The following is a 21900-nucleotide window of genomic DNA, read 5'->3' as shown; positions in this document are numbered from 1 at the left end:
ACCTCATCCTACATTGAGCATTTTGTTGGGTGTTGATTGCTTTCGATTTGCCCTTTTAAAATGTCAGATAGTGGCCTCTCTTTTCTTATTGGATCTCTTCTTTCTCTCAGGTTTTGCTCTTGCGTAGTTACTGTACTTGTGTCTATTCTGTGCTGAACAGAAAAGAATTAAAAATAGCTTGTGAAAATACAACAGTAATTGCCCACAGCTCAATTCCTTCACATGCCCATCCAAACCTCATGTGTGGTTCTTGCTGGGAACTTATGAACCAGCAGAGGAAATATAAGTGTCCATCTGTGTAAGAAAATGACACTTCATGAAGATTCAGTATCACCTGAATCAGCACAGGAAAGATACCTAGTAAAATGGGGGTCTCAAGTGAAATTATAGATAAGTAAACCTCACTGGTAGTAATTGACTTTGTGGTCCAAATCAATATATAAATCCTAATAAACCCTTATTATTTCCTAATAAACCTTATTAATTCCATTCATAAAACTTAAGTATTTTCATCTGGACCTAATAAGACAAATGTTTTTTTACCTATTTCAGTGCTGCAAATATGTGAGCTTGTAAGATTTATTGATAATTTTCAGAGATTCATCTAGTCAGAATTTGCTGTGCCAATGAACTTGAAAGTGGATTATAGGAACAGAACCCTCCATGGCTTTGTTTTCTTGCACAATTGCAGTCCTTATCTATGCAACCTAAATTATATATTTCAGAAAGGATGGAAAATTGGGCTGAGATATTTTATTAAGGGCTAAAATGGCATGCTGTGTCATAGAACTGACCCTCCCCTCCACTCTACAGCCAGCACTGTAGAAATACTGTCAGTACTTAAAATCCCTCAGAGAGAGACGTAGCTGGATTCCTGCCATAGGGGTGTCAGGGAAACCTACCCATTAGCTCCTTGCCTTTATAAGAACCAGTGCTTGTGCCAAGGCTTGCAAGAAATTGTTCATGTTGAGGCATAATCAAACTTTGCTCCATCTTTTACCCTATTCTTTACCATTGTTTGAATATTAGTGACAAAGATTATTTGAACCCTTGAACACTTGCTTTAGCAATGAAAAGCCTATTTCCCTTAGGATGTCTTTAAAAGACCTATGATAGGACTAATAACTTCAATCACATTATTCTCATATGGTGACTGGTTAGGACTCTTCTGTTGAAAAGTCCATACTTGGTCAATATTAAGTTGAAAATTTTGCATGGTTTCCTGACTGCATTTATATTCCTGACTTCCTCTGTCAAAAAGACTTTGTCACACTCTCACTCAGGTCTGGACAGACCAATTAGACACTTTCCTTGGATTATTCTTCATCTGACAAAGTTGCTACTTGCCCATGCACTATCTCAGACTGATGCCTTTGGGGCACTGAGATATTCCAGCATTCATAGAGGAGTCACTTTCTCCCCTGTGCTTTGCTCACAGTCAGAGAAGCCTCACTCCTTCCTGTCAGCCTCTGTAGGTCTGCAGCAAATAGAGGACACAGAATCATTGGTCATTTAGGTTGGAAAGACCTTTAAGATCATCAAGTCCAACAGTTTACACAGCACTGCCAAGTTCACCACTAAACCATGTCCCCGAACGCCGCATCTACACATCTTTTAATTATCTCCAGGGATGATGACTCCATCACTTCCCTGGACAGCCTGTTCCAGTGCTTCACAGCCCTTTAGGTGAAGAAATTTTTCTTAATATCCAATCTAAACCTCCCTGGCACAACTGAGCTAAATTAAGGCCAAATGGTTTCTGATCAAATGTTGAGAGTCATAGATGTTTGTCACCCCAATCTTTAAATACACAGATAACTTTGGGGAGAAAAGACTTTCTGCAACACAAATAGGAAAACCTTTCACATGAGGCATAAGTTGCACTTCACAACATAGTGTGTTCCTTTGCTTACAGTTTGAAGCTTTAGAAGTAGTAAAGGTAAGGAGAGCCTAAGATGCTTCTTGTTAAACACTTGACGGTAGGAAGAGATGTGTGAGGGTAATTAACTTGATTAAAAATCTGTTGATCTTATTAACAGGTAGGTGTCTTTCAAGATGTCAAAATGGGATTTTATTGATTTGGGGTGAAGCTACTACACTGTATGTTTAACTTCCCTCTTCCCTGTTACTATCAAATTTTCCTTGTTTCAGAACTATAGTAAGTTGTCAGACAAGAGAAGTTAATGTTTCATAATTTCTTTATCCAAGGCACATCACTGTTCTTGAAATGAATGGGACAGAGATGCCATTTGTTTGCGTGGATCACTGGGTTACTGGATGTTTTTTATATTAAAATGCAATGTGTACTTCTGTCCTACTACCTGTGCAAAGGGAGATGGAATATTCAGTGTAGAGGGTAGGAGAGTAGGTATTTAGGACCTTTTTATTACTTAGGGAATAACATCAAGTGTACAAGAAATTGTAAATATCTAAATTTGCCAAATCTGATACAAAAATTAAGTGTTCGAGATAGTAGTTAAAATCAGAACTGTTCAACTTTGTGCTACAGTCAGTCTTTTAGCTGTGCCATGTCATACTGCTATCAGAATGAGGTCACAGAATAGACAACTTGGAGATCATGTTTCATGCAAATATAGGAGGAATCCCAAATTTGGCAGTAAGCAGGGATGAAAAGGAAGGCAGCACAGTAAGGGCAAGGAAAGATGCTCGAGTTTCTTGCAGTTCCTGTTTCATTGTTTATTCCAGCTTCCTGCTTTTTCAGCCTGCCTCTCAAGCCTTTCTTGTGCATATACATAGATTATAGTATGCAGAAGACTAAGAATAAGCTGAAGGCAAAAACTGATTTAATGAAGACATTATTGTGATAAAGATTTTGTTGTCCACAGATGCGCAAAGAAAAATAGAAAAGCAGCTGCCCTTAGAAATTGAGCAAAAGTAGAGATGACTGCCACGTCATGATGCTTTAGTCAAAATCTGATGTGTTTGAAGTCTTTGAGAAGATCTGTACTGTTGTACAGGGATATAACCAAGAGGAGAAACAATAAGCTTCTGCTGGAAAAACACTGCCTTGATACAGTCTTTGATACAGTCCTGAGTATTGTTGACTTTTTTGTCAACTTTCAGGTGGAGAATAAGGATAAAAAGAAATAGCTTCCAAGTCTTCTGTTAAGGATGACAATATTAATAATCAGTTTCATGTCAAAGCCTTCTGTTTCCTTAAGACCAAGCAGTAGAAGTATAGCTGTGTGCTGTCATCTTCCAGAGGAAGGTTCTGAAGGGTGAAGGTCATAGTCTTATTAGCTTCCATCTCTCCTCTGTGGATAGTTGGTTTGTCTCTACTGAAAGCCTTTGGGGGCAGAAACACCATAAAGGTGATAGAAAAATTTATATGGCAAGTGTGTGGGCAGGTAGGATGAACTGGAGCTGAGATATAGCAATCAAGTGTAGGCTTCCTGGGTCACCTGGCCTGGGGAATTAAGAAACTAGGGATGTAGTTGGTCAATAAGGAGTTATGAAATATACAAAGTATCTGTATCAAAATGAGGTGGCAAGCTCTGGAGTTTGGGTGAACTGGGTGGCTTATTCCACTCCTGGCACTGTATCTTTGAAGTATCAACTGAAGCATTCACAAGAGCAAATGCAGCTGCTGACATTTCAGCTGTGGAAATTACATTTTGTAATGCTTTTCTAATTTGAGAGTTTAAAGAGTTATATGACTAATATTTCAATTATTACTGAAAACCTTCAAGTTTCAGGAAAGAACTTTTTTTGTACACTATCCTGAGCAAATGGCCAAAAATATAGGATTTTTTTTAAGCACTAGCCCTGACTGCAGCAACATACCTGATGAAATAGATCAGTGGTCCAATCTGCTTCGACAACTTCTATGTAACTAAAAATAGGAGAAATAGCAGAGAAAATTTGTAGGGCTGGTAGTGGCTTGTATTTTTCAATAATTTATCAAGATTTGAGAGTAAAGATTTCCTTTGGGAAATATTAGTTCTTTGGTTTACAAAGTGCCTCAGTTGTAAATACCCATAAAAATGACAATTTGGTAGGTCGTATTTATTCTTAAGCGGGTCAAAGGACATTAGTGTATTCCTACTATATAAATCTGTCAAGTACAGAATTTCTTTATGCTCCCAAATCACAAAAGCGCCTCTTATAGTCAAGGAGAAAATGTCGCGTTATTGCCAATCAAGGACAACAAACAGGCATATTGATCTCTGCCCAGTAACTTCTGCCCTGCTCACTAAGTTTTTATCACTGAAACTGGACACTTCAAGGGATTGGATTTAATATATACATATAGTGCTGATTTATTACAGGAGGAGAAATACAGTCTGGCCTTACTTCCAGCTCAATATTTTAACACTTATTTTATTCCTTGCATGGCAGCCTGCAATGATTTTTTCTACAAAGTGTTTAACTTTCAGATATCCCTGGATGTGCACAAATCTTCAGCTCGCATGTGTATACTGACTGTTAAAGGCCTGCATTTGGTGTTCTTAGACTTGAGTCTTGATTTTAAGAGTTTATGTACATGCAAGTCTGTAGCAATTTTGCTGTTTCAGAGAGGCATAACTAAAGATAATCCTGGGGAGAGGGGAGGACATACAGGCACAAAAGGTCCAGTGCTGCTTGCTGAGCCTTGTCTGAAGATGCATTGGCTTTCACCTCACCTGTAGAACTGTGTATGAAAAGCCTTATGTGTAAGTGCTGTTTACCAGTCACAGGTATTGGAAAGCAGCAGAGGGTTAGCATCCTCCTTCTTGATCTCTTTTGCTGGTAACACTTGATATTTTTTGTTCATTTTCTGTTGATAACTGGAGAGGATTTGGACCATTCCACAAATGCAGCATCTTTGAACTCTGTGTACAACAATAACTACAGCTTATGGTAGGGTCATGATCAATGAATTACTTCTTGGAAGACAAGTGCATCTACAAAACTGGAGGAAAAGATCTTCACCACAGAATTAGAGAATAGGGGAGGTTGGAAGGAGCTTCACCTAGTCCAACCCTCCAACTCAAAACATGGTCAGATAGAAGAGTTTTCTCAGGATCTTGTCCAGACAGGTTCTGAATATGTGCAAGGATGCAGTTTCCACAATCTTTGTGGGTAACCAATTCCAGTATTTCAGTGGTCAAGGAAAAGCTACCGAGTTTAAAGACAGGCCATGTAAGTCAGCAGTAGATGTCTGCTAATTTTGTAATGATAAATGTATGAAATGAGTATTCTAGAGAGCAGCCAGCTCTGTTATTGTGCAATTACAAATCCTGCTGGCTTTTTTACCTATTTGGGCAAAATATATGAGTTTTGATTGGTCTTTGGCCTATTAAGAGCTGGGTAACCCTTCCATAGGATAAATAGATGCAGAAGTAGCTGATGGATTTGCTGCTCATATTCATAATTATGTGGAGAGAGCTGGGAAGGCAATACCGTTCTCTGTGTTGTTTCCTGATGGAGCAGGCAGAAGGACATATGCTGAATTTCTCTAGTCGTGTCCTTCCCCAGCCATTTTGTTGAGAGGTCATGTTCAAGGATTGTGTATGTTTGTCAGGATTTCTGGATGTTTTGTAATCCCAGTTTTTTCCTCATCACGTGAACTGAAATAATTCCTATGATGCCTATATAGCAAATCTGACACTTGCTGGAAATGCCCACTGCACAACACTTGCACACTCACAGTGAATCTGGTGGTGCTGTTATGCATGTGCTCTTGTGGGATTTTCACAAGCATAACCACCATTTCTGATTAACTGTGCATGTTTAGACCATCTGTGCAACACATGTACCACAGGTCTAGTGATGCTTTAAGGGTTGGACACAAGGCATACACTATGCAGCTCCCGGTGATGCATTTCAGCATAGGAGAAGTTCAGAACAAGATTGTGGACTGCTCAGAAATCATGCCCTAGAATAGTGCCCTAGAAAGAAGCTGATTTTTGGTTCTTCAGTGTCATTTGTCACAGATAACAGTCCAATAAGCCTTACTTCAGTGGGCTTTCCTATTAAACAGGTTTCAAAAGCATCTGAAAAGGCAGTGGGGTTAGAATTGCCAGGAAGGAGGAATGTATTTTCTTCAATGTGAATTCAAGACAGAAGAGGAGAGGGAAAGAGAGTGAGAGCTGAGAGGAAAATATGATCCATGGTGTGCCTTATCCAGTGTCAGGTGGAAGTGTTGGGCTTTGCCAGCTTCCTTCAAATCATGTCTCAAAATCAGGCCCAGAATAAGAAACTTACAACTACTTCCATGCAGTCCTCACCTTTCCAGGTAAATATAAAAAGCTGTAGTTGCCAGAGCAGTGATCAGTCGTGACTTCCTTCTGTCCAAAAAGCCTTAGGCTTCCCTCCCCCCCCCCCCCCCCCCGACATTTAACTTACTTGTAGGGCTGACAGAAAAGCAGTAATTTCTTTTTTTTAATCCCCAAATATCCATTTGCTTTTCCATTTATCGACTTTGATCTAAAATATAGAACCTGATGGATGCCCTAGGTAAATCAAACATTTTCCATCTGCCAAAACGGTTTTGCAAATGCTTATTTCATGCCATTACCATTTTTCTGTTTCTAGCTGTAAATCAAAAAGTATCAGCCATTCATCCAGTTTAAAAGTAATGCCTTTCCTTTGCATAATTACACATACCCAGTGGAGATCTGTATGCACAGTAAATCTATTCCTTTAAAAGGTTTTGCCTTAAGTAACACAGTGACATAAATTGGTGAAGTGCAAATTTATTTATTTAAAAGGTTTATTCTTTCAACTGTTCAGATAACTGTTACACTTCCATTGTTTGATTTGGGTGGGGAAGGCTTTTATTAATGTCTCAGATTTAATTCTGCAGCAGATGTTTATGGAGAAAGGTCTCCCTCCTTGCAGGACTTGTAGCAATTGATAGGCATGTGTAATTTATTCTCATTACAGGTTTATTCTTAACTGGTGTTCAGGGGGTCTTCACTGTATCCCCAGTAGATCCTTGGGAATTAAATAGTTTAATGAAAGTAAAGAGCAAACCTGAAAGAAATAAATGTAGAGAAGCATATGTATTCGGACATTACCTCTCCAAATCTGCAAATAACGTAAGTATAGTATTAAAAGTGAGAAATTGCCAAAACCAAATGTCTTCCAGTAATAGATGCCCCTGACAGTATTTTGGCAAAGTAAAGATTAAAAAAATGGATCTCTTCATCATTCTCATGTAAACTTGCTCATCTTTATAAGTCATGCTTGTAGCTCTCAGGGGTGGCAAAGCTAAAGCAGACAAGCCCAGCTGGTGGAAGCTTGGGAGTGAAATGATGAATTTTTTAGCAGATCCAAGTTTATTTTTAGGCTTTATAGAATTATCTTTCATCTTCCTGTGAGTGAAACTGTAGGAAGAATCTTTTACCAGAACGGCAAAGAGTAGCAAAACACTGGAACCTAACTACAGCTGAACATGCAAGCATATCCCCTATGCATCTGAAATTGTGGCTACAATATAATCCTGTTAATATTTATATGCATGTTCAGTTTCATGCATGTGAGAATTCTTGAGGCATGCAGCAAGTCTGAAGATAGACCAGATAGCAGGTTAGGTTACTACACAAGTGATGGCATGGAGAACTGAACAAAGTGTCTAGTGTGAATGTATTTTCTGTGGATATATTTCCCATGGTACTCAGTATAAAAGTGCAATTCAGGGTCGCTGCATTTCATAAGGTCATGCAATCAAAATCAGCAAAAACACTTTGGGGAGAGAACAGTTCATAGGGAAGTTTTGGGTCTCAAATCTCATTTGGTTAATGAAGGTAATTTCATTAACACAATCAAAATATTCAACCCTAGGATTTCACGCTATCCATTCCAAAATGTTATCTTTTGACTGGCATTACTAAGCTGTCAACACACTTTTCTACACTTGGAAAGGAAAAAACTGTGTTGGTATCCAATGCAAACCTGGGAAAATGCCATGGGCCTGGAACGAGATGATACATATGGTAATCACAGATCTAGCAAGGGTGTATATTGGAGGAAGTTTATTACATGCAGTTCCACGTCCCATGTCCATTAAGGTCACTCTTTTGATGTTTCATTAAAGTGGATCTGGCTTTTTGGGAGTGTTTTTCTAATACACTAAGTAGATCAGAGATTGCCAACAGTCCTTTTTGACCAGAATTTATGTTGATTGATCATACAGCTTCACAATGGTATTGAAGGAGAGTAACAAATGCTGGGAGGAGGGGTTTGGGGAAGGAGGGGAAATACTCATTTCAGGCATGAGGGAGCAGGTCTGGTGCTGGTGTTTTGACTTCAGTAGACTTAAATACTCTGAAAGTCTGACTCTGATTCTTGGTTTAGGTCAATCCTAGCCATTCCATTTCAGGCTAATACTGACTTGTGATAGTAAATAGCAGTTTTTCTTTTGTATTTAGTTTGAATTTAGTTTGAAGCAGAAGGATATACAGTATAGTCCAGCTGTTTAGCCAACCTAGGTAACATTTACATAGACTTATTCCCTGAGTAGGAAGAAAACCACTCTTAACTGATTTCTAATGGTTCTTCAAAATTTTAAGGGCAGGGTTGTGTGATGTAGTTGTTTGTGATAGGGACTAGATTAGTAAGTGACACAGATGCCTTTTGGAATCCCGTGCCCCAGAACAGGATGGGAAGTTCATAGAAGCTGCTAACTGGTAGCACTGAAGACTGCAGCCTTCCCCACCACAACAGCCTCCCCACTGTTCTGCAACTGGGAGCTAGAGGATCCACCTTAAAGGGTGAGAGAGTACCTCAGCTCCCAAACTGGCTCAATCTTTGTCTTCCCATGCTGTTTGCATTGATTCTAATCAATGTTAATTATGGTAGTGGGGCTTGAGATGTACTCATTATAAAAGCCATCCTATTTTTCTGTGCCTGTACAGTCTGAAACACAATAGAGCCCTGATTGGGGTTCCCTAGATGATACAAATAGTAATACAAATTGTTGTTATAATGAATATGTGGTTCATGGTGTAAGATTACCAAAATGTTCCTACAGCCTGCTGAAGCATCACTTGATAATTCTGTTTGCTGTTACCACTGTGGCATACAGGATATGCCTTGACAGCTGGGGCCTCAGGCAGTAAACCATTTAAGCTTTTGTTTGTGTTTAAATAGGTGCTTCTTTTTAAATTTGCATTTGAGTCTGTGGTTATTAGTGTAAATGTATGCTTAAAGTTAAGCTTGTGTTTAAATCTCTTTTGATTCAGCATCCTTAGTGTATTGGGTTCACTATCCTACCATCACTCCATGACTATACTGGGAGCTGATGGGCACTGGAGGACAGGGTATGGACCTATAGGTTTTAACCCAGGCTGAAGGTTATAGGTGCAAGAGTGGGAAGATGCTTCCTCCCAAGTGCTGAGCAGCAGTTGGGTGTATATAGGGTGTTGCAAGGGTTCCCACCTCCTTCAGCGGCTGGAAGCCCAGAGCTCGGAGCTGCCACTTTCCCTGTCACTAAGTGCTAAGAGCTAATACTTGGCAGGTGCAGTCTCCTGTGATGAATTTGGTTTGGTTCTCAAGTTATCCTCGCTGGGAATTTCAGCGCCATTGTTTATATGCATTAAGTGGTATAAATAATTATTATTCATTCACTGACTGCATGCCCAGGCCTCAACCTTGTAAGCAGCAAGGATTTACATAGTCTTGTAACTATTTTATTTTTTTTTCCAAAGAAGGTTTTCCACAAAGAATTCCTTATTGATTGTTTCCTGCTTTGTTCGGGATTGGTTCTAGTCCTGTTTTTATCGATTCCCAGCAGTCTACATGCCTGAATTTTAGTTACCATCTATATGCCATCTAGGCATGCGATTATCTGTGTAATGCCAGTTAGTTTTCTGTTGTGTACCACACTCTGTTTACCAAGCCTGTGTAACAAAAATGTTTTAAATTGTTAAGGTGTTCCATTACTCTTGAGTATCTATGTTGTTCTAAAAGGAATCTGAGTCAGTGTTGGGTTGCTACTAGGTTTGTAATTAATTTAAAATACTTAGTATAGCAGCTAGATTTTTCCCTGCTAACTGTGCTTTACTGCAATTTCATGATCTACAGCACACCCTAGTGATATCTGGAAATCATGAAGTTAGACCCAGACAATTTTACTTCCTTTGGGATGAAGAAAAACTTAGGACTCCACTAAGCAAAGTTCAGGAAAGTAAATGCCTTCGTATCTGAGATGGGTAGCAGGTTGAATCCCTCAGTTTATAAAACAAAAAAAAAGCCATAGAGTCGTGGTTTAAACCCAGTCAGGCAAGTCGTTCACTCCCCCCCCCCTTCTTTCCCTCCCCCTACTCCCGGAGGGACGGAGAGGAGAATCAAAACGAATGCAACTCCCACGGGTTGAGATAAGAACAGTTTAGTAACTAAGGTATAACAGAGATCACTGCTGCTACCACCAACAATGATAAAGGAAATAACAAGGGAAGAGAATACAGCACCTCACCACCAGCCAACCGATAACTCGCTCCTCCCGCCCGACCAAGCTCCGACCGATACCTCCTCCAACCCTGCAGTCTCCCAGCCCTTCCGGGTAACTCCCAGTTACATCCTGGGCATGACGTGCTGTGGTATGGAATACCTCTTTGGTCAGTTTGGGTCAGGTGTCCTGTCTCTGCTTCCTCCCGGCTTCCCCTACTCCCTGGCAGAGCATGAGGCTCACAAAGCCCTTGGCCAAACCAAAACATCTGTGTTATCAGCTCTGTTCCCAGGCCGAAAATCAAAACATTGCACTGCACCAGCTACCAAGGAGGAGAAACATGACTGCTACTGCTGAACCCAGGACACATAGAAATTGCAACTACAGGACATCCGTTTAATGAGTTCATCTGGTTTGCAATCTGTAATGTTGGACACATTTAATAACAGACCACAGGGAAAAGCAGCCCAGGTTGTGTGAGCAGAGAGGGGGATATTTTTTGGGTTCCCTTTTTTACTGGAAAGAGCAACCAGATGTCAATACAAGCCTTGTGGAGGAATCCTGCAACTATTCTTCACAGATCAGAAGCCAAAATGGTATTTAGTGTCTTACAGCCAGAACATCAAAAGTTTATGCTAGATACTAAATTCCTCCTTCTGCAGGTGGTTAGGGCACTAGGCTTTTCAGGTGACAGTACCTGTGTTTAGTTTGCAGCGGCCAACAGGCCCTGTATGATCCTGCAGAGGGGTGTGCAACTTCATATCTTCTTAGGCTATCTTGCACTTTCTTTTTCTGGATTTTTGTGTTTCATTCATTTGATTTCCTTTTGGGGACCTGCTTTCTGTCTCAGTCTGTAATATTGTAATATTTTGGGGAGAGAATTTTCCTCTCAGACCTCTGTGTTTCTCTCACCAGGCAATCCAAACAGTAATGGAAATGAGCATTTTGGTTTATGTAAACAAAAAAATATCTGTAATAATTTATGGTATTTATTTAAATGACATGCAAATTACTTTGTGAAACTTGGGAGGGAAGCAGCACAACTGAAACAGAACAATTGTCTCCAAGAACATTCATTTCAAATCCACATACAATATTTAATTCATGCTTAATTATTTCCCCAATGCTAGTCTAAGCATTACTAGTTTCCTTTGTCCTTTTGCTTTTGCATGCAGTGTGATTAGCAAAACTGCTTGTGCTCTACCAAGTCCTGCACATATGGGGTTTAGCCTCATTGTTCAAGGGGTGGAGCAACAAGCAATATGAACATTCATGCTGCCAAATTCAGCACACGTGAGCCCTCCAAAGCATACGGATATCACCCGTTTCATTTCAATCCCTGTCCATATTTTGCATCGCTACCATAATGGCAACTCCATTGTCTGGATGTATTATTCGAAGCAGCTTTTCTCCCATTGTTTGTGCACTGTAATCCTGGAGGTTTCTGTAGCTGTCGTGAGCAGCTTACTTGAAATAAATCACTTTGCTCTCACAGATCACTTTCTCTCAACCTGATGGCAAAGGAATAGGCCATGACTAAAGCATGAGACCTGTGATCTTTCTGAAGAAAATCTCTTCAGTAGAGTTTGTAATGGGGGTCTGTTCTCAAGGTTTGGACTCAGTATTATCTTTCGTCCCTCCTGGATTTTTCTATGAGGCAGGATGGGAATATAGGCTGAAAAAAAAGAGTAATAATGCTGGCTGTGGATGTGTACCATAACAACATTTTACACATTTCAAATACTAGCAAAGGAACACATTTACCGTTTGACAGAAATTAAGGACAGTTGTTTAATTCTAGCAAAATCTTAGCCTTTTGTTCTTCTGTGGTATAGATTGGCACAACCTGCTGTGAGTCTTCAACAGGCTTTTGAGAACGAAAGAGCCCCTGGAACTTATCATAGAGAAGGGGCTGCCCAGGTCTTTCCCTTTGTAGTATTCAGATAACTGCTGAATCAGTGGCACTCGCCTCTTGTGATTGTCTAGATGCCTGCTGTTGTAGGTAAAGCCCTCTCGCATTAGCTGTTCTTTATAACTTATGCCAGTATTACTGTATTATTATTATGTATTACTCCTAAAACAGTCATTTATGACATTTTTAAGGCAATGGCTCCCAAACTGAGGTCTGTAGAAAGCTAGCAAAGGGCTTCTTTGTAGTTTGCAGTTTCTGGGCTTTTTGTTTCCAAAGTCTAGATCACATTATAGGACAAATATAAATACGGTTTAAACACTGCCCTGCTCTACATTTAGCTTAGCAATAGCTCCTTAGAGTATGCTGTTGTAGCCACATAGGCCATGTTTATTCCCAAATGGTGACACCCTTGTGAATGCATGTGAATCAGAGAGGTGGCCCAGGAGGCAGTATTAAAATACAACATGCTAACCTGTGTAAGTCTGAAAATCCTACTGTAACACATTTGAGTATTTGCAGTGACTTCTGAAAGCTTTGAGTCTGGTCTGTCATTGTAGAGTGATTCAAATTCACCTCTCCATCTTCTTGCCTCCAAGCTATCACATGAGAGAAGAAAATCAGTCCATGCAAACTGTATGAGGTGATCTCTTCCCTTCTTCCTTACTACCTGGCTGAGTGGGAGCTCTCCTCTTGCCTGCCACAGTGTCAGAACTCCACTCCAAGAGGGACAGTAGACAGAACTGTGTTCCCAGAAGAACAGGAAACTTAGTCTAACAGCTTTGTAATAGCTAGGCTCTCATTCAGCACCTGTGAAGTTGATGTAAGGTCAGAAGTTAAGTCAGCCCAGGACCGTCGACTTTTCCTAGATGCGCTCTTCAAAAGAGCGCTGAGTGGGGGAAGTGACTGTAGGAGATGTCTCTGATTTTTAGCTGCTCTGTAAACCTTGCAGGTGTGATGTGTAGCTATTTTTTAACCAGGATTTTATTTCCACTTTGGTGTTCATACATACTATGACATACAAACACGTAGGCTAGTTTCAGGACACTGACTTTTCAGATTTACTGTGGCTTTTTTCTGAACAGGTCACAAAATGGCTACTCTGTAACATTAAGCACAATACTGAATTAGGCTGCTGAGAAAATGAAAAAAGACAGCATAAAGAACTACTGTAATGAAAGTCTAAAAGAGCAGAAGACACGTACACAGTTTGCAGTTGAGGTTACAGCTTTAACAGCTTGTTTGAATAATGCTAGCTAGCAGTGTCTGCTTTATTCCAAAGTGCCAGCCTATATTCTGTATCATCTTTCAACACTGAGATGATATAAGGCAATTCAGAGTGTTTTGTGACCTTCCGCACCCGTAGTCCATCTTTTGGCATTGAAACTCATTTTACCCAACTCGGCATTTTATCACCTAGGAGTGTGTGAGTAGATCAAAGAAGCACCTTCTACAACAGTGGAGTGATTTAGTTTAGTCACACCGTTCTGCAAATTCACCGTTTCCTACAAGCTGATGAGGCAAACCTCTTCTCTGCTTAATGTCACATAAGGCACACTGAAAGACTGTGAGAGACAGATGTTCTATATTTTCACTTCATATGCAAAACCCTGTTATATTCTTTATTTGCATTCAATTAGAAGTCAGAGCCTGATGAATACCTAATGTAGGAAATGGGGAAAAGATTTGCCATCAAGCATACACTTTGCTTGTGGTGGATCTCTGTAACCTGCTATTGTGCCTTCCTGTAGTGATTTGGTCATTTTTCCTATACTATTTACACCTGCACAGAGGTGACGAGTTAATAGGTGAAAATTGGAGTTATGTCCCTGGTTTTAGAAATGTTGCCTTTCTTCATTCCTTTTAAACAGCCATTCTGCAGCTGCAAAATTCCCCTAAGTGGCTCAGTTTAATATAAATGCTACAATATTTTATATTAGTTTTCTATTGATACATATTGTGCCATGTTTGATCTTGGGAAGCTCACTGTTTTCTCAGGAATCCAGAGTAAAAAATGAGCAACTAACTCAGAAGACACAAAACTGTAGTGTTGTCAAGAAGGGAAGGTTCAAATTAGAAATAAAATATGGAGCAGAAGTGGTAGACTTACAGAATAGAAGCAATTACTGCTGTGACCCTGGGAGAACATACCAGGGTAGTGTAGCATTAGGGGAGAGATGGAGGTAGTCTAAAGCCCTAGACATTAGACAGGGATAAGCAAAGCTGTTTTCTTCACGGCAGTGTAGGGTTTCCAAGACTTCTAAGGAAAGAGATAGAAATCTCTTAACCTCATAAACTTGGATATGATGAGAAGCCTGTTTTGTTACATCTTCCATCCCTTTTCTCTCTGTGGACCACTCCCACTGTTCTGGGGAACACATATTTCTTTCTTTTGAAAGTTTTCCCCTGCCATTATGAAAACAAGAAAATTAAAGGGGGGGGGGGGGGGGGGGGGCTGTTAAGAGAGAAGTACAACTAGGTGAAAGGATGAAGCCAAGCCTGTCACATATAGTTGCGTAATCCTCGTGTTTTCTCTGGGAATCTGGCACAGAAGCAAATTTACTGTTTTAGTGTTCAACAAGATGAAGTGCCTCACGATAAAAAGAAATCTGTCATGGTTTCCTGTGAAGGTAATAGGAATTTCAGAGAATTGCATCAGGTACTTCTGGACAGTTCCTCCAGACCAAGCCTACTTCTGATGGGCATTTTCTCAAGACTCTGGAAAAAAGCAGAATGAATCATGGTGGTGGCAGGAACAGCCCATCCCCAGCAGAAATAGTTCTTGGCCCCTCTCTTAGTGTGTCAAAAGCTGTGGAAACATGTGGCAAGCCCGGCATGCTGAGGAAATGCTGAACTGGGATGTGGTTATTTTAGGTCCCGCTGCAGGTTAGGGAAGGACTTGATAGAAATCTGCTAGGTGGTTTTTGAAACCAGGATGCCAGTGCACTGTTGCTGTTGTTGATTTCTGAGGCTTGCTTCTGACAGATGACTTGCGGATTTGGGATGTGAAACAGGTTTTTTTTTTAATTATTCTTTTATTATTATATTTACAAGAATTGCTGGCTGGTAACTGCATACACAATCAAATCTTCATCCAGCTGATTGCAATAACCAGATTCGGTGCAAAGACTTCAGCAGAGTCAGAATATCTCAAAGGGAGTAGTGTGATTTACAGCAGCATGTAAATCCTTAAAGAATACACTCTGCACTGCTCACTTGCATTTTACTAACTTCAACCACAGAAAAAAATAGAATCCAAGAATAGTTTGGGTTGGAAGGGACCTTAAGCTCGTCCAGTTCCAACCCCTGCCAACAACAGGGATACCTTCCACTAGAGCAGGTTGCTCCAAGCCCCGTCCAACCTGGTCTTGAACACTACCAGGGATGGGGCAGCCACAGCGTCTCTGGGCAACCTGTGCCAGGGCCTCACCACCCTCACAGGGAAGAGCTTCTTCCTAAGAGCTCATCTCAATCTCCCCTCTGCCAGTTTAAAGCCATTCCTCCTCGTACTGTCACCAGAGGCCCTTGTCAGAAGACCCTCTCCAGCTTTCTTCTCAGCCCCTTTAGGCACAGGAATCTGCTCTAAGGTCTCCCCAGAGGCTTCTATTCTCCAGGATGAACAAGCCCAGCTCTCTCAGGCTGTCTCCATAGCAGAGGTGCTCCAGCCCTTGGAGCATCTTTGTAGCCTCCTCTGGGCTCACTTCAGCAGAAAGACCAAATATAGATCGAACACCTAAATGCTGATGTAGCCCTAATAACCTGTGTTTATTTTTAATCATAGTATTGAAGTAATAATTCAGTTTGGGACAGAGTGATAAAAATTCCCTCCTTTGATGCTGGCAGATTCATTGCTTTTAATTTTGCTCCTTGGAAAGCTGCTTGCAGCTGGAATGTGGGGGGTTACTTTTTAAAATGTACATTGTGGTTCTCTGCTCAGTTTAGGAATTGCATTTGCTTTTTACATCCAAAACATAAAACTCAAGAGCACCAGCAGACCTGGAGCATTCTGAGTTGTTACACACAGAGTTGGTTTATGTGATCATAGAAAGCATAGCGAGGTTCAGAAGTCCCCAGTGCAGCCACAGAAATTGTGTTATTCCTCCTCCTTCTCCTCCTTCTGCATTTACATTTTCTCAACAAGGACCTGAGGGGAGACGGTTTACCTTAAGTCAGAAGTGAAATCATAACAAAGGCTTAGCTAACAAAACCAAACCCCACCGTAATAACCCGTTCTTGGCAAACGTCAGCATTTCTAGCATCAGGCAGTGACTTTCCAAGGGCTGTACTGGTGTGCACCGGGATCAGTGTGGCATTTCAAGACACGTATGTGACACAGGTGCTTAACGCTGCTTCGGTGCAGAGCACGTCCAGTTACATGTGCTGCTGCGCCAGACCGGCACGCTTCACCGTGCCGATGATGGCTGCAGTGCACCCGAATGAAAAGATGCATAGGCTGTGCTCAGACGATGCTCCCGGCTCAGGGCCCGGGATGCCCTCAAGGCACCAAGTGCAGGCGGTCCCTCTCCTGCTCCTTCCGCAGCAGCTCGGCCGCGACCGGCAGCCGCTCTCGCAGCACCGCGTACCTGCAAGCACCGTGACATCTCGCAACGTCTCCTCCCTCCCACCCCCCCAGGGGCCGTGTCCGCGCACGGGAGCGGCCGGGGCACCCCGGAGGCGCGCTGCAATCTCCCGAAACGAGCTCCTGGGCACCGGCTGCACCGCGCCTGGCCTTCGGCCTGCGCCCGCCTCGACACCAGGGCCGGGGCCGGGTTGGCTGCCGGTGCCGCCGCGGGGGCAGGCGGGAGGGGCGACAGCAAACCCGCATTCAGTGCCGAGCGCTCTGCGGAGACCGGCTGCAGCGGAGGGAACCGGGCCCGCTGCTCGGGGCCTGCCACCGCCCAGCTGCGCGAGTCCCCGGCGCGGAGGTGAGGGCTCGCGGCCGCGGGCCCCACGCTCCCTCGCGGAGCACCCGCCAGCGCCGGAGGGCTCCCGGGCCTGGCCCGGCGGGACTTCGCTCCTCTTCCCGCACCGGCGGCACCGCAGCAGTTTCCGGCCGGGCGCGGCTGCCGGCTGAGGTAGGCGGTGGGGAGGCGGGAGGAGCGGGAGGGACGGTCGCGGTGGGGGTCGACGCCGGCTCAGCCCGAGGGGACCGGGAGCCGCGGCGCTGGGGCCTCGGGAGCCCCTGCGCTGCCCGGGGAGCTCCCCCTCATCCCGGCCCGCTGTCGCCGGGTTTGCGTTTGCGGTGGCCGGGAACGTTCCAGAAGAGGCCGCTGGGGCAGGCAGGCGCGGTGGGGAGCGGGGCCGATGGGCCGCGGCCCACAGCCCGGCGGGTGCCGGGGCTGCCCCGGGAAGGTGGCGGGAGAGCCGCGGGGCCCTGGGGCGGACCCGGCCCCTGGTCCTAGCTCTGCTCTTCCCCTCCTCGTCCCCCGCCGCTCCAGTCTTTGGGACCGCACCGGGCTTTAGAGCGACCTCGGGGTACGGAGGGAAAGGCACGGAAAACCTTCTGTGCGGCTGCACTCGCCTTTGTCTTCTCATCCGTGGCTGCCCCCTATCTGGCAGTGTTCAAGGCCGGGTTGGACGGGGCTTCGAACAGCCGGCTCTAGTGGAAAGTCTCTCCCAACCCAAACCGTTCTGTGCTTCTATGGTTTCACTTTTCCGTGAGTTACAATGTGGCCTTGCCATCCTTTCAGCAGTAGTAAACATGAAATCGGTATCGTAGGCAAATAAATAAAAAAATAACTGAAATGCCGGCATTTAATATGCCGGCTCTTTGACAGTTTATGTTACATTTTGTGCTCAGCCCTAGCAAAATTACTGACGAGTGTAGATGCAGAGCATGGCTACAACTGGTTTATTTAAACCAAGTTCTCCTGGCTGCAGATGCCAGTCATGATTCAAATCAGACCACCTTCTTTGCAGATTTTAAAATCCTGGGTTGGACTCTAAAGGTAGGATTTTGAGAAAGTGATCATTTAAGAGCACGAATGCTACTCAAGCAACAGAATCAAGACCAGTGATGCAGCCTTCCTTTATGAGTTGGAATATCTTGATTCCAGCTATTCAAATAGTTAATGAACTTAAGGCCTGTTTAATCATCACATCTTTGTGCATGCCATTTTTTTTTGTGAAGTTTCAGTATGTTTCAGCTGCCAAGGACTTTTTGTTTGGTTTTGCTGTACTGCTGATGTTCTAAAAAATTGCACTACAGGTAGAGCTGTTGCTGTACAGCTGAGACAGAAGACATTGTCATGGGTTTTATCCTGGGCATCAGTTCCTCCATAAGCATTTGGTGGTGTCTTGGATTTTGAAGATCTACACAGGTCGCACGTGTGCTTTCTAGTACTTGTATGTGGACCTTCTCACCCACATTCTTGCTTACACAGTGTGGTGTCTGCCAAGGTAAAGCTAGCTCTTGGTATGACAGCTTAGACCTCTGTCTTCATTTCTTGGTGAGTTTGGAATTCATCCTGTAGGTGCTTTTTGTTCTACGTACATGCACACTGTGGAGATGTTTACTGAAAGATCTGCTCTGTTAACTCAGGAGGAGGTTGTGAAGAGCAGCGAGGACAGCTCAGCAGTAGGCCAGGCTGTGTGCTGCTTAGAGTATCTTCTATGTGGACATTTGGGAGAGTGTTCCTTGTTCTATTGGTAGGGCAGTGAGGCGAGGGGAGTGAAAGGGCTTTTGCCTGTTCAAAGTCATCCTTCTTTGAAGGGTGAAGTAGGGTAATGAGATGGGAATGTTAAACAGTAAGGATCTGAACTGAGGTTCACACTATGGATTACTCTGGGACCCCCTTTGTTTGCCAGTGCTGTCAGTAGGTGGATGGAGCAACGCAGGTAGCTTTCCGTGGACAGCCGGCTTCTGCACACTGCAGGGACCTGATGCTTCACCTTCAGGTGTCTCTGCTCGAAAAACATCCTTTCATGTGTATTACAATTAGATTGGTTTAGGAAACTGTGGAAGTCAGTCAGCTTGACTGGGGGAAAGCACATGATGTTACTGTCATCAAGAGCTGTTGTGTTGTATTGTGTTTTGTTGTCAGCTCTCCACCTTCTGTTGTTCCGTCCGTGTTGCAGAGGCTTCATACTGAGGAGCTCTGCATGAAATGCTGGCTGGAATTGCCCCATAGAGAAGCAGCAAATGCTTGTCAGCACTCAGGTAGTTGGGTCGGTCCGAGGTCATCCTAAGGAGGCACAGGACAAAGACCAATAATTTTCTGTCTTGCTGATGGGACGAACTGAATCCTATCTCTCATTGCTGGTGCTTCCCCTTGTTTGGTCTCCTAATTTCTCATAAAATCAGATTTTCCTGTATACCATGTGGTTTTACTTCCATTTCTGTCAGTCATTAGCTATTTGCAAGTAGGCTTGGTTTTCACAAAAATGAAAGAGAAAATAAATTCATGTTTTATTTTTTTTTACTGTGCCTCTGTACTTTCAGCCTCAGACTCCAAACTCTGCTTTTTCTTAGTGTTAATTTCGTAACAAGGTTTAGTCCTTGCTGCAGCAATCTGGAGGTAATTTAAAGTATCTTTTCCAGGATCTTACCTCGCCAAGATGCCCATCAATGTTGATGATGTGATGCAGCTGTTCTGCCACCTCTCCCAGGAGAAGGGGATGAAAGCTGCTGTCAAGCACTCTGGTCGAGGAGCGCTGCTGGCAGGTGCAACAGCTTTTATTGGGGGTCTGATGGGAGGTCCACCTGGAATCGCTGTAGGTAAGTGTGTTTTGCTGTAGGAACAAGAATTGTGGTTAACTTCCTGAGTGAAGAAATGAGGAAGCTAGTGTGTAGGTATGGGTTGAAGGAAAGGGGCATGCAGTGTTTAGATTTCATATAGATGGCCTTTAACAAGATGCCATTTTGTTTGTCAGCTTTTCAGAAACAAGGTGTGCATCAGAAAGGCATGTGTGTTTCTTTCTAGCGTGGTAGTGACCTTGCTGACTTGGACTCCTGTGGAAGCAAAATGGAAGCCATCCAGAGGTCTAAGGTTGAGACAGTGGCACCTCTGAAATCCTCTGAACCAGTCTACTTAGCAGAGCATTTCTTGGCCAGCTGGGGTGGGCTGTTGGTTTGGCAGATGAAAGTGTGAATGTGTCTAAGCACACAAAGCTGATGGTTTGGTCTCTGAGGGGTGGACTTCATGGGAGCAGAAGGCTGCAATGTGTGGCCGTAGAGAAGCTGAAAGCTTGGCTCAGTCTGGGAATCTCTGGCAAGAGACTATAAGCTAATGGCACTGATAAAGTAAATATCCAGTATTTTCCTTGGGCATGGTTTTGTTTGGTGGTACGGCTTACCATAAAGAGACTAGAGCCCTAAGGAGTGTTGTTCTGTTTCTGATTTCTCTAGCTTGAAGCTATTAGCTCTGATTGTGCAAGCAGTTGCTTTGTGTTTGCTGTGGATGTAAAGAGCTTTAAAAATCCTTCTTGGTGCTTTGAGCATTGGGTATGAATGGAGTTTCAGTAGACATATGCAACTCCGCATTGATTTCTAATACAGGTGGGAACATTGCTGGTGAAGGCTGTGGATAGAAGTTCAGGTTTTAACCGGCAAGGAGTAACACCTCTCTCCCTCTGTCCTAGGAGGTGCATTTGGTGGCTTACTTGGTGCCTGGATGACGAGTGGACAGTTCAGGCCAGTCCCTCAGATTTTACTGGAATTGCCTCCTGCTGAGCAGCAGAAACTCTACGATGAAGCTGTTGTTATTCTCAGGAGCTTAGACTGGACTGACGTTGCTCAGCTGACTGCTCTTGTAATGGGAAATGCTAGTCTCCAGCAGAAGTTGACAGCAGTGCTGATAAATTACCTCTCCAAAGAGCTAAGAGCAGAGATACAGTATGGAGAATAAACCTTTCCAGAGCAGGCTTTTTAGTGTAATGAATTTTACTTTGACAGTTGCATACTTCAACATAACAATTACTGGTTATCTGTACTATTGTGAACATAGGCCAATTAAGTATTGTTTTGGGGGTTGATGTTTGGGGTTTTGTTTTGTTTGTTTGTGGGTTGTTGGGAAGGGGTGTGTGTGTGTAAGGATGAGATTAATGCATTATCCTGCCACTGACTTGCTATGTAATGTTGAATTACTCTGCACTTGACTGCGTTCAGAATCACTGCAGGGAATTAGGCTTCTCTTACGTTAATGTATCACTAGTCAAAATTTCCAAGTGACTGTGTTTTATTTAGGGGATATAATAATGTTTAAGTGCTTTAACTCTCTTCTGAGAATGCCATAAAGGTGTTGCCAAAGTAGCTAGGGCACTTTGAAGAGTTTTACCTTGTTTTGTTTTTATTACCTGATTTTGTCCTGCAAAAGAGTTACAAGAAAGTGCAAGTACAAGAAAGTACATTACTGTGAACTCAAAAATCTCCAAAGTACTCACTTTAGTCTTTGTTGCTTTTAAGCTGTAATTCTCGAGTTATTTATTCCTTTCTGTAAGAAGTGAATCCGATGCCTAAACAAGATTTAAGGTAACAGGTAAACAAACTGTTCACAATTAGTAATTCCTGGTGTCCTAGAATGGGAAGGCATGGCAAGAATACTCTGAGTTTAAAAGAGGGGAGTTGAATCTGCAGTTTTTATACTATACCAGGATTAGG

General features: G+C 42.9%; 1 protein-coding gene across 2 annotated transcripts; it reads left to right on the top strand.

Annotated features, from left to right (window-relative positions):
• The first annotated feature begins 17241 nt into the window (after positions 1–17241).
• CUNH19orf12 (chromosome unknown C19orf12 homolog) lies at positions 17242–21463 on the top strand. Of its 2 annotated transcripts, none has more exons than XM_057400162.1 (3): positions 17242–17377; positions 19843–20019; positions 20883–21463. In XM_057400162.1, exons 2-3 carry the CDS (start codon positions 19860–19862, stop codon positions 21146–21148), a joined length of 426 nt encoding a protein of 141 aa, XP_057256145.1. In that variant the 5' UTR covers positions 17242–17377; positions 19843–19859; the 3' UTR covers positions 21149–21463. The 2 variants fall into 2 exon arrangements, with proteins under 2 accessions (XP_057256145.1, XP_057256154.1); XM_057400171.1 differs by having other exon boundaries at positions 17255–17377; positions 19911–20019.
• The last annotated feature ends 437 nt before the right edge of the window (positions 21464–21900 follow it).

Source organism: Pezoporus wallicus, unplaced genomic scaffold (assembly GCF_028554395.1).
Source record: "Pezoporus wallicus isolate ANWC-B61680 ecotype Strahan unplaced genomic scaffold, APGP_CSIRO_Pwel_v1 contig_13243, whole genome shotgun sequence".
Taxonomy (NCBI): domain Eukaryota; kingdom Metazoa; phylum Chordata; class Aves; order Psittaciformes; family Psittacidae; genus Pezoporus; species Pezoporus wallicus.
Note: the sequence above shows the minus strand (reverse complement) of the source record. Positions and strands in the feature narration are given on the sequence as shown.